The 13932-nt window shown below is 39.2% G+C and overlaps 1 protein-coding gene across 1 annotated transcript in view; it reads left to right on the plus strand.

Annotated features, from left to right (window-relative positions):
• Positions 1-12670: 12670 nt before the first annotated feature.
• spns2 (spinster homolog 2 (Drosophila)) overlaps positions 12671-13932 on the plus strand; it is a 175355-nt gene continuing 174093 nt past the window's right edge. Inside the window, exon 1 of the mRNA XM_022667647.2 lies at positions 12671-13277. Coding sequence (XP_022523368.2) covers positions 13043-13277 — 235 coding nt within the window. The 5' untranslated portion in view covers positions 12671-13042. The remainder of the gene's footprint in view (positions 13278-13932) is intronic.

The following is a 13932-nucleotide window of genomic DNA, read 5'->3' on the forward strand; positions in this document are numbered from 1 at the left end:
ATATAAAACTAATAATTTTAGAGCATATCTATGGTTTCATTCATTATAAAATGTTTACACACTAAAAGGCAGCTTGTGTTTAAATGAATACATTTTAAATGCATACAAAGTCAGCAGACTTTATCTGAGGGAGGAATCTGTACCTACTCTCCTGGGCAAGTCAGCAGATGAGGGAGATATAAATACTTTCAAATAATGAGTTTTGTGCTTCTATGACAGTTAAACATAAGCAATTTTTTTCGTGTTTTTGTGACTTTAGTGTCTGTCTGTTTTCATTTTTCTGCCAGTTTTTGGGCTCCCTATCTCCTTATGAGGGCGTTTTTTCCGGGCTGTGTCTTAATTCACTAGCCGGGGCAGCAGTAGTGTATTGTACCGCGATCCTGATGACACGGGTTTGATCCTGCGTGAGGAGCGGTGTGTGTATTTATTTATTTTTTCTTTTCTTCTTGGGTTTACCTGCTTTGAGATCAACTGTTCTGCAATTGCATTCAACAACCCTCTGAGCTGGCGGGCTACTAGTCGGTAGCACTCCATCCCATTACACTTCATTTTCCAAAACAGGATTTATTTATTTATTTTTGTGGCCCGCCACGTAATGGCTTGGAAAATATCTGGCCCGTGGCCAAACTTTATTGCCGACCCCTGCTCTAAAGTAACACATGGAATTATTTTGTAAACAAAACGTGTTAACCAAACCAGAATAAGTTTTATACTTTAGGCTCTTCTAAGTAGTACTTTTTTATCTTTAAGGACAGATCTGCACACTCTTGGTATTTTAATCTCAGTGTCTTCATGAGGTCAGCTGGAATAGTTTTCTCAGCATCTTGAAGGAAGGAGTTCCTGGAGGTGCTGAACAATAGTTGCTGCTTTTCTTTCATGCTGTGAAGCTCCAGCTCATTTTAAAGCGCAGCTATAGAAAATGCTTTTTTTCTGCTTCTGGGATTCCAAAGGAGCTTAATAGTACTATTAAATAATTTAACAGATAAACTAACTTTTTATTATTAATAGCAGAGATTAGGCTTCTAATACACAAATATTTTAATATCCTAAATAAAAAAAAATACAACCACCCTAGGACTCTGTAGGTTCTGAGAAAACTGCACTAAATATTAAACAGACCTTTATGCAAAAAATAAAGCAACAACATATAGATTAAAGTAACATTTACATTAATTCAACTTTTTTTTAACTCTGTTCATAACACAAAGGCATATGCAAATTCATTTTTCTGATGATATACTGTAATGTATATGCTATAAAACACAGTTAAGCTCAAAAACACACGTGTCCATATGATCAAAGACACAGATAGCTCAGCAGGCCAGAGCTCTTACTATAAACGTATTTTTAATGTAACTGTAAAACAAAATCGGAGCAAGGAACAACAGCATGTTCACCCTGTGGAGCTTGAGGCAGGATGTCTCTGGAGTAACAATGTTCATATTCAGTATTCAGCTGGATGAATTGGGCTGGATGGTTGTGCTTTAAATGAGATCTCAGCTTCGTTTCCACTGTTTTGAATCAAAGTTACATTACATTACATTACATTACATTTGGCAGACGCTTTTGTCCAAAGCGACTTACAATAGGAAAGTACAAAAGTAATAGAAGTTAAAGGTAAAAAATCTTTAGATAGGGCCGAAAGGAGGTCAAAGGGAAATAATGTGATATAGGGGTAGAGGAGGGGAAGAAGGAAATGAGGTTAGAAGTAGTTAGTTTGTTGTTAGAGGTGTTAAGAGAGTAAGTGCTCTTTGAAGAGCTCTGACTTCAGGAGTTTATTAAAGATAGTGAGAGATTCTCCTGATCTGGTAGTAGAAGGTAGTTAGTTAGAGGTGTTAGGAGAGTAAGTGTTCTTTAAAGAGCTCAGTCTTCGGAAGTTTATTAAAGATAGTGAGAGATTCTCCTGATCTGGTAGTAGAAGGTAGTTAGTTAGAGGTGTTAGGAGAGTAAGTGCTCTTTGAAGAGCTCTGTCTTCAGGAGTTTATTAAAGATAGTGAGAGATTCTCCTGATCTGGTAGTGGAAGGTAGTTTGTTCCACCATTGGGGAACTCTGTATGAGAACAGTCTGGATTACTTTGTGTGAATGTTTGTTTGGTAAAGTGGGGCGACGTTCATTGGAGGAGCGCAGTGGCCGGGAGGTAGCGTAAGTCTTCAGGAGTGATCAGTGCAGGTAGGAAGGAGCTGTTCTGTCATCACCTTGTAGGTGATTGTAAGAGCTTTGAATTTGATACGAGCATCAACTGGTAGCCAATGGAGCTCAATGAGCAGTGGGGTGATGTGCCCGTTTTGGCTGGTTGAAGACCAGACGTGCTGCTGTGTTCTGGATCATCTGGAGTGGTTTTACTACGCAGGCCGGGAGGCCAGTTAGTACGGCATTGCAGTAGTCGAGGCGTGAGATGACCACTGCTTGTATCAGTAATTGAGTGGCCTGTTGCGTCAGAAACTGTCAAATTTTTCTGATGTTGTACAGCAGGATCGAGCAACGGAGGCCACATACTGGCTCATTCGCGCTGATGGTTCTCTTCACTCATTTGACCAAAATATTCCCAAAATACTCCCACACCAGAGCCGTAAGTCCATCCAGATCTCTAAAAAACCTTCTAAACCTTCTCTAAAGCGTGCATGCGTGCGTGTGTGCTGACCCCGTCACTGCTGTATAAGCTCCACCTGCAACTACATTCATTTCCTAAGTTTTTGGAGGTTAGCTCCTGGGCTCAATAAACTCTTAGCTGCACATAGTGTACTATCAATACTGTTTTTTTTATTAATGGTATTGGTACTTTAAGGCTAGTGTAAAGTTTCAGAGTGTGCTTTAGTTGAATGCACGGCTGAGAGTACTGCTCGGCCTCTTCAAGCCTCTCCAGTTCTAGAACGTTACACTGTGTTCCCTCGTGAATGAGAGTTACGGTTATAATTCTCCCTCTCTTTCTCTCTCTCTCTCTCTCTCTCTCTCTCTCTCTCTCTCTCTCTCTCTCTCTCTCTCTCTCAGTGTCCTCTCCAGTGACAGCCTGAGAGAAGCATCTCCTTCCCTACCTCACCGTACTCTGTACCCTCTTTTACTTCATGTCCTCTTCTGCTCCCGTTCCTCCCTGCCTCTGCTCTCTGCTTGCACTGCGGCTTATTTTTCAGTTCAGTTGAGCTATTCATATCAGTATGCACACTGGCACACTATATGGACAGCAGTACTGGGACACCTGCTTATTTATTCTCTCTTCCAAAATGAGCCATTTAATATTAAAAGAAAAAAATTGATTAATCTGACCACAGAACAGTTTTGAGTTGAGGGTGATGTTTCTAGATTCTGTTGGTATATAGATAAAGTATTGTATTTGTGGGTTGCACTGTGGACTGTGTTCAATGACAGACAGGGATTTCTGGAAGTGTGCTTCTGAGTGTACTCTCTTAACACCTCTAACAAACTAACTACTTCTAACCTCATTTCCTTCTTTCCCTCCTTCACTCCTCTATCCCATTATTTCCATTTGACTTCCTTTAGGCCCTATCTAAAGATGTTTATTACCTTTAACTTCTATTACTTTTGTACTTCACTATTGTAAGTCGCTTTGGACAAAAGCGTCTTCCAAATGTAATGTAATGTAATGTAATGTAATGTAATTTAATGTAATGTAATGTAATGTAATGTAATTTCTAATACAGAACAACAAAAACATGCCTGTTTTTAAAAATGCAGTGCTGCCTGAGGGCCCGAAGATCACCAGTCTCTCTCTCTTCCTCTTTTTCTCTTTCTGTCTCTCTCTGACTCTATCTCTGCCACTTTCTCCCTCTCTCTGTCTCTTTCTCTTTCATTCCCTTTATATCTGTTTCTTTCTTGCTCTTCGTCTCTTTCCTCTGTCTCTCTCATTTTGTCTTTCCTCTGTCTCTGCCTCTTTCTCTCTTCTCTTCATGTCTCTTTCTCTGTCACTCTCTCTGTCTCTTTCCCTCTGTCTCTCTCACTCTGTCACTCTCTCTCTGCGACTCTCTCTCTGTCTATTTCTCTCTTTCTGTTTCTCTTTTTGTCTCACTCTGTCGCATTCCCTCTTTCTCTCTCTCTCTCTTTCTCTCTCTCTCTCTCTCACACTGTTTCCTGTTCATGACACTTATCATATCTTTCATTAAGGAACAGAATAGCAGCGGCTTCCTACTGAGATAGAAGCGTTGTGCTATCCACAACAACAAACATGCACACACACACACACATACACATACACACACACACACACTCATTTGTGTACACTCATTGCTAACCTTTGATCTGCCCATAGGCCTGTGTTTCTGTAGCTTATCAGTGATGGCGTATACATACAGTGCTCTGTCTGAGGAGCTCTGAGGAGCTCTGGTCTGGGCTGAGGCTTATGAGGCCGCCGGTAAGGCAGCGGTGAGGCACATGGGCTGGAAGCGTGCACACAACAGAGAGAGGTCAGAGGTCAAAGGCCACACACACTTATTTGTCTGGTTTTACTTCCCTATTTCCCTCCTCAATCACAGGTCATGTAGGTCATGCTCATTATTGGGAGTGGACGATGCTGGACGTTCAGAAAAGCTGAATGAAAGCTTCTGATTGGACAGGAGCTCATGCAGCTGGATTAGACCCATCTGGATATGCCACTGATATACTCATCTATTACTGCTTCACCCAGAATATTCTACAGTCTTACAGCAACAGTTCAAACTTTAAAAATAACAAGCTTGTGTTTACAGTATAAATATATAACAGACAGTTGTGGTTGTGCATTGTAACTATATTGTAACTATATTGTTATATGATGTACAGTCTGTTCTTCTTCTGCTCATTTTTCTGCCAGATTTTTGCCTTGCACTTTCGGAGATATGCATACGAAATTAAGGTCCCAGAGTTAATTAGTTGTACACACAGAGAAACAAGTGTATATGCACTGTATAACAAAATTATTACACTGAACTACCTACCCTGTCTACAAATACTAAGTAACCAGACTAACAGCTACAATGTAAAGGGTAAAGGCTAAGTACTAAGTAAAAAATGCTTTTGTAAAATATAAACATTTTATATAATGTATTTACAGTGATTTCTAGAAGTGTTTTAGTACCAAATCATCAATTTCTCATTTTAAAGCAATGCCACCTGAGGGCCCAAAGATCACCAGCACCAATACTGACCCTCAGCCGTGTCCATTGTGCACAGTGGTATTATGCTCTGTAGATAGTGGGATATCCAAATACTTTGCAGCAGGTAGAAGTGAGCCAAATCTGTTATTTTCTATCCAATTCCAATGTTCATTTTAGACTGTTCACACTATCTTTTTAATAATGTGTCCCGTATCTGACATCTATCCGAATTAATCGCAATGTGTAAGTAACACTCATGCGCAATACAACAAACCTTCATGTTAAGATTCAGACTCTGCAGAGGGTTTTTTTTTCCCATTTCTTTTGATTCTGCAGCAGCAATCTGTCCTATTCATTGTTGTAAGTGTGTGTTCACTGCCACAAGTGGGGTATATGGTGGGTTAAACCGTATATTAAGGTTAAATTATGTCGAACTGTTGTACCATTGCAGTAAAAGTGAGATGAATTACTTGTTAGCTATATTAGCCACACTGCTTTAATCCTTAAGACATTAAATCATTTAAAACAGAATTATTCAATTTCCCATTTATCCAACCATTAAAGAAAACCTTTTTTTTTGCATACACTGTAAAAACATCAAAAAATAAACTTGGTACCACATTTCCCTTAATGTTATTCTTGCTGACTCAACTTAATTGCTGCTCAATTAACGTGATAAAAAAATGTAGTTCAAACTTCTTTTAAAACTGTATAAGTTTTTTTTTACAGTGTATGTTGTGTCAGCCATGGAGTAACAAGCGGGTGAGTAGATTAGTCATATCGAGTGGAGATAACCGACCCTTTGTCTGAAAATGATTTGTCTAGCATCTCTTCCTGTCTGTCTGATGTTGTTGACCCATGTATTTCCTACAGGACAGCCCTGCTCTGGAGATAAATCTAAATTATCATCAACTCCTTTCACTTTTATCATTTCCTCCATCCGCTGGAGGGAAATTCTCAGAATCAACATGCTTCAACAATTCTTACTGTGAAAAGGGTCTAATCATTCTGTCTGTCAAAATCATAATACTCTGTAAATCCACAATTAGTTTGAACTCAAATGAATGAAGTACGTTTTTCATAAAATTTGATATTTCCTAACATCACTCGACTATTTTGAGTTATGTGTACATTTGTGGCCACATATACATTGAAATGCAGATTTTTGAGTTGAATCAACTTATAATAATACAATAGCCTACAAGGTGATGTCAGAACAGCTCCTTCCTACCTCCTCCAATGAACGTCGCCTCACTTTACCAAACAAACATTCACACAAAGCACAAATCCAGACTGTTCTCATACAGAGTTCCCCAATGGTGGAACAAACTACCTTCCACTACCAAATCAGGAGAATCTCTCACTATCTTTAATAAACTCCTGAAGACAGAGCTCTTCAAAGAGCACTTACTCTCCTAACACCTCTAACTAACTACCTTCTACTACCAGATCAGGTGAATCTCTCACTATCTTTAATAAACTCCTGAAGACAGAGCTCTTCAAAGAGCACTTAATCTCCTAACACCTCTAACTAACTACCTTCTACTACCAGATCAGGAGAATCTCTCACTATCTTCAATAAACTCCTGAAGACAGAGCTCTTCAAAGACCACTTACTCTCTTAACACCTCTAACACACTAACTACTTCTAACCTCATTTCCTTCTTCCCCTCCTTTCCTCCTGTAACCCCACTTTTTTCCTTTGACCTCCTTTAGGCCCTATCTAAAAATGTTTTTTACCTATAACTTTTATTACTTTTGTACTAATAATAATAATTGTAATAATAACACAATTTAGTCTTTTGCCATTGGCTGCTTTATTTCTATAGTCTTTTGGCACAGTCTATTTGCATAATGCATGTGCACCCCTGTTTTTGACACTCACCATCACTTGTAGATCATATATTATGATGAACTGCGTGGCCTCTATGTGTTTGGCTGTAAGAACCAGCATCATTTTCAAGCTGCTGACTGAGCTGTGTTGGCTGTATGCTACACACTTCACTATATAGCAATTTTATTTTTTGATCAAATCTGTGTTTTACTTTAATGTCATAAAGTAAAAAAAATACAGATACATTTTATTACCTGATCAAGACATTTAAAGTAGACTTATTGTGCAAAGCAACTGATATAACACGAAAACATCAATTCAATGAAATTACAATGTAGACATTTACTGTAGTTTTCAGTTTAATTGGTTATTTAAGTAAAGTTAATTTATTCATACATACAGTAAACTAAGGGAAGGTGCAAAAGTCATTTGGTTTAAAACCAAAAAGATGAATTGTTAATATCATTAGTAAGTTATTTAGTTTGTAAATGCATTTAAATAAAAGGGGAAGTACAGAATAGAAGCTGAATATTCTATAAATAAAATTATATTAAATGCTGCAGTCAGTGATGTTAAGTGTCACACTAACTAAGACTAACACAGTTTAGCACTATTTAATAAATTAAAACAATTAAAATAAATGAATACATGTGAATTTATTAGAATTAATACTTTTTTAACATGCTCTTAATTTAACACACACTTAGGTCTATATGATTTTCCATTTTTTACAATTTTTCAATGAGATCCAGTATAAGTTACTGAGTTGCTGCCTGCAGTGATTTTCATTTTCTTTGATTCTGGCCTGAAAATCTACTGATGATTTACACGTTAAAGAAAGAACAGCCTGAGGAAACAAAAGAGACGCTTATTGAAATGAAATTCTGAGTAATGGCCAATAATGAATGGGTTTCAGTGAAGATACACATTAAGCATTTCTATTTGAGGGATAATATAGAATGAACAGATCTCACTTGAGCTCTAAAACTACATTTATTTAAAATAATCCATAATCCATTTTGAATACTGTTAAAAAATAAAGGTCATCCAAAATGAATAATTGTGAACCATTAAAGAACCATTTTCATATTGAGATTGGAGAACTTTTAACCACTTACAACATTTTATTTACATCTTAAGTACTAGATTTCTGGGCAAAATGTGCACAATTTTCTACCATTATACCAGTAAGAGGAAAAAGGTCTTACTACAGAATTTTAAAGGGGATTAAGAACTTGTGTAATTTAAAAAAACTACACTAATTGATCATTTCTCCTGAAACTGAATGTCCAGATTCAGAACTATTTAGAAATCCTTCTTTTTAAGAGTACAGCTTGTCCAATACAAAATTGCATTTACCATAATTGTGTCAGACACACAGGTAGAGTTTGGCCTCCATCTTTAACCTATCTGTGCACACATACACATACACACATGGCAGAACTCCTATAGAGTTATAGTGCTGGTTCTTTACAGTCATATCACAATTTCAACGCAATGGTGCAATATCACCTTTAATGATCACTGTATTTACTTTCCCAGGAGAAAGGGGGGTGTTTCTTCCTATTCGTAACCAAAGGTGTGAATAGTATCAACATTCAATACTCGAGTAGAAGTATAGATACTAGGGTTTAAAATACTTCTGTTAAAGTTGAAGCATCAACTCTATGCTTTTTACAAGTCAAAGTGTAAAAGTACTGGGTTAAAAACTAATATCAGGGGGAAAAATGCCATTAATCCTCCTGTTATGTTACGGGTCAATTTGACCTGTTTTAAAGTTTGAAGATCTAGGAAAAATAGTTAAAAGTATTTTTTCAGTATGAAACTTCTTCTGCTTGCCTTAATTAGTGTAATCAATATACAATATGATAATGGTTAATCTCACATATTTGCAACCACCCCCTGCAAAAACTAAAACTAAAACAACATTGCAATGTTATGTTTCAATGTTATGTGAAACTGTTGTTTTATATGTTGGTCTTTTAAAAGTAATAAAGTACTGAAACATTAAAAAGTTTCAACAAGTTTTTTTTATTTGTGTATTATCCTCAATGAAGCATTACCTGTTAGAGGTAAGAAACACCATATTGCACTAAATATTAATATAATAATTAGCAATGGAGTTAGTTATAAAATATTTACACTGCTTGTAAGGATTTTTTTGGTTTCAGATCATCTTTTGGATAATTAAACATGCACCGGTTCAAAATGACCCTGGAAAATCATTGCTGTCCCTGACAAATGAACATAACAGGAGGGTTAGTGAAAAAAGCTTAGGCTGAACTACAGGAGCCTATAGTGCATTACCCCTCACCAAAACATATTTTTCTAAAAGACATAATGACTATAATGTGTCTGAATGGTATATGAAGATTTTTCTAAATACTTTTTTTTTTTTGAACGATGAGAAGTCGGAATGAAAACAAGCTGAAATGAAATAGGAGTAACGAGGATATTTTTTTTAAATGTAAGGAGTAGAAAGTTCAGCTAATTGTGTGAAAATGTAAGAAGTAAAAGTAAAAAGTCCATTGAAATTGTTACTCCAGTAAAGTATAGATAACCAAAATTTCTTACTAGGTAAAATAACGAAGTATTTGTAATTTGTAGTTACCTTTTTTGTAAGATTTTTTTTTTCTTTGAGTTGAGTACCGTTATAAAGTTTATTAAAGGAACTGAAGCATTTTCTTATTAACAAGCAAAGTTCAGCTCAGGAGACAGCTCAGTATCTTTGACAGAACAATGTAGGAATCTGCCTGCTCATCAGGAGTTAATGAATTCAGTTTCCAATAATGGCGCAGTCTTAAAGGGTCAGAAGTCCAGAAAAGGGCAGTTCTAGCCTGCTGGTACGGTATCAGAGTTTACTAAATTGGGTAGAAATTGATAGCAATTTATCATAGTTCCAAATATATTCCATTGAACATTACTTTCTAACATTTACTATGTAATTTTGGTTCTCTTTTTCATAGATTGAAACAGACCCACATTTGTATTGAGCTGCTTTTGGGACACTATAGGAAAAACACTGAATAGAATCTGAATAGAAATCTCCTGTATCATATACTGTACATGTACCATACAATGGGAGGTGTTGATAATGAGCTGTTCAGAGTGCTGAAGGACCATTATTTTACTCTATGAGGAGTATTAGGGTGTGCCCATTAGGGCTGAACAGTGTTATGTAGTCCATGTCTTAACATACACTCTAGAAGATAGTTGGGTACTGCAGTAGTTCCACTTTATTCATTTGAGATATAGAACAATGAGGACTGAGTCTGGGGGTGATACTTGAACTGACTAATTAAACTTTGGTCAAACTCTACTCTGCAGGAAAACCACACATTTTTGTAGCGCTAATAAAGTTCTATAGAGTTTCTGAATTGTCAGAAATACATCTGATCATCGTGTCTGGACGTGTGACTTTGTCTGATTCTAAAAATTAGTATGCAATGACCAAATGAGGCTTAATATGAGAGACAGTACCTCACACCATATGTCTGACTTTAGGGAACTAATTATTCATGTTGAAATAGTGCCACCACCCTCAAACAAGGCACCTAACACCCAGGTTAATGTGGTGGGCTTGCTCATCAAAATAACTCGTTACACAAACCGCCCCCCGGTGGATCACAGTGTTCACTTTCTATCCTCAAGACAGGTGCACTTCTATCACTCCCTCTGGGGCTGTATGGGCGTGGCCTACAACATAAACCCCACCTTATGTTATGCTCTAGCCTGGGTGCAGCTGGGGGTGGCTTGATGAAAATACACACACACACACTCACACACACAGATTATACCCTACAGCCCACACACAACCACACACACTATGTTGAGCCACTAGGTGGCTTTGTTAAGTGTACACACTCTTACACGCACACACTGTGGTATTCAGACTCTTCTCACAGCCTATACACACCTCTCACAATGCTGATAGCCATGGGGGCGTGGTTATGGTACACAAACTCTCTTGGGGGCGTGGTTTAGAGTATATACAGTGCCTAAAGCCTTCAGACCCTTTTCACCACACTTCTGCATTTGGGAGCCTGGTTTAGTGCACACACACACACACACACACACACACACACACACACACACACACACACACATACACACACACACACACACACACACACACACACACACACACACACACACACACACATCCCAACACAATTTTAGACAGACTAAAGCATTCAGACTCTTTTCGATTTTGGGGAGTTTTTAGTGTGCACACAGCTTACACACACACACACACACACATACACCTTCAGACAGACCACTGCATTCATACTCTTCTCACAACACTACAGCCTACACACACTGCCTCTACAACACTCTATACTCAACAACCATTTTTTAGCGCTCTATAGGCTAGCCATTAACCTTGCACAGTGCAGCTTGATTTAGGGCGTCTTTGCTATCGTAATGACAAGAAAAGTATGCCTTGAGTGGCTCCAAAAGTGCATAAGGCATGTACTAATTATCGTAATTAATCATGGGTGTGTTTGGGGTGTAATGTGCAACAAACCTATCAACATTTCACTTACAATTTGCTTTAAGGGGAAGGTGCGCTCTGACTTTGAATTGGCAGATTGCTATTTTAAAGGCACAGCGCTTCCGCTCATTCACACTGCGAAGGTGTGTGACCAAGTCATTTAGCTTCTCAGGGGGTCCTAGGGTAATTTTCTCTTTTATGGGTGTGCCTCTGAGATTTTATTCCCGTCCAAAATGACCATGTATGTGTTTTTCTCAGACGTCCTCTGGGAAAAGTACAGGTTGAATTACCTACTGTTTTATTCTTGAACTCTGTGGTCATCCGGTAATTTTAAAAACATCTCTAAGTTTCGTCACCTCACATTTAATAAAATAGCTATTCGTCCACAGCTACGCATTGTAATTCCACTGTGGGTGCTTGTTTCCATGGAGATTCATGTAAGCACAACATGCATCTGGACTGCAATTAAAAAAACAGGAGGACCAGTGAGTTTCACGTGACCGCATTCAGTAGCTCCTCTATTTCCACTCGCTGTTGTGTTTACGTGGATCTCCGTGGAAATGTGCGCCCAAAATGTAACTACGGTGAGTAGCAGTGGACAAATAGCTATTGTATTTTAATAAAAGTGAGGAGACGAAACTCAGACTTGTGGATTCAGATGGGACTAAAAGTACCTTGCGACCACGGAGTTCAGCAAAAAAACTGTTAATTCAGCCTGTCATTTCTCAGAGGACGTCTGAGAAAAACACGTACATGTTAGTTCCAGACGGGAATAAAATCGCAGGGGACCCCCTCATAAAAGAGAAAATTACCCCAGAACATCCTGAGAAACTAATCACGTATGGATAGGGCTTTTAGATGTGAAAGGGTGTCAGACTGTAGTCTATTAAAAGACTTTTCATGTTTTTTTTTTTTTAAAGTCGTGCAGTGTATGGTTAACATAAGTTAGACTACAGCATTCAGACACTTCTGACAACACTACAGCCTACACACACCTTCTCTCTTCACGCGGAGCCCCTATGGGGGCGTGGTTTAGGGTATACATACACTCTGCCTACAGTACTCAGACTCTTTTCACAACATTTAAAAGCATTAGTGGGCGTGGTTTAGCGTGCAAACAAACACACACACACACACACATACACACCTACACACACTACTCTAAGCCTCTTGGTGGCGTGGTTTAGCATGCACACACTCTCTCATACACACACTTACACACTGCACTGGCACACTCCCTGTGGAGGCGTGGCCTCGCTGCTCGCGCACTGCCCAGCTCGCGCACCTCTCCTCACTGTGCACTGACTGATTGTGAAGGTTCATTGGTGGGAGCGCGTAGCACTACCGAACGACGGACCGAGCACGAGCGAGCGCGAGCGAAGCTAGTAAAGACCCCAGACACGCCCCCTCCTCCCTCGCGCTCCTCCGCGCCGCTGATACACTCACACAAGGCACGAGAAGGCACTACTGGAGAGAGGAGCAGCGCGAGGACACTGCACTGCAGCAGCGCACCGGCGGATACTGACTCTGTGCATCCCGGCACCGACAGCCAGCCTCCTTCTGTCTCGTGCGTCTGTTGCAGTAGTTATTGCCGCACGCGCAAACACACACTCACACAAACCCGCAGCATGTGCGTAGACAGCGCGGGCTGCGAGCTCGAGGCGTGCAGCAGCTCGGACGAGGTCCACACGCTCTCCGGCAGCATGAGCGCCGCGCTGAAGCCGAGCGCGCGCGAGCTCCGCGCCTGCTCCCCCCGGCAGCGCTGCTGCGCCGCGCTCGAGCGCCTCCGCTCGCCAACCGCGGCCGCCGGCATCCTCAGCTTCGGCAACGTCCTCAACTACCTGGACCGATACACCGTAGCCGGTAAGAGAGATAACACACACACACTTATTGATGCTGCTGCTGCTTCTCTGTTTCTTTGTGTTGGTGTGTGTACTGGCATGCATGTGTGTGTGTGTGTGTGCCATGCCAGTCTAGTCTACTGTTTTTACTGGTACACTCACTGGTACATAGACATGTAGATAGAAAGCTAGCATGGCATGGGCATGGATTTTTATTATTGCAAGCCATTTTTCTTTTCATAAAATGGGTTAAATCAGGATTCAATATAAACCAGTAATCTGTATTAGTGTGCAAATTCAAATAAAGGTGGATTTTAAAGCTGTAAAGATGCTGAATTCGATTTAAAAACTGAATTTTAATGCAGTTATGCTGGAGTTATACTACAAGGCTGTTCAAAGATTTGACAGCTTTCCTTAAAAAAAGAATACAACAGATTTATACTGGTTTCTTATAGGTTACAGCTTTAAGTTTAATGGTTTTGCACTGTAAAGCTGTTGAATTTTTAACACATATTTAAACGGCAAACTGCTTTTTAATGTGGCTTTTGGTTGTTTGATATACATCTAATTCAAATTCTAATGCTGAGTTTCTCAGTATGCAGCTTTGACGTTTTATGGGTTCACACTGTAAATCTGAATGAAGCTGAATTGTCAGTGGTCCTCAGGAATCGTACTAA

Source organism: Astyanax mexicanus, chromosome 1 (genome assembly GCF_023375975.1).
Source record: "Astyanax mexicanus isolate ESR-SI-001 chromosome 1, AstMex3_surface, whole genome shotgun sequence".
NCBI classification, from domain to species: domain Eukaryota; kingdom Metazoa; phylum Chordata; class Actinopteri; order Characiformes; family Acestrorhamphidae; genus Astyanax; species Astyanax mexicanus.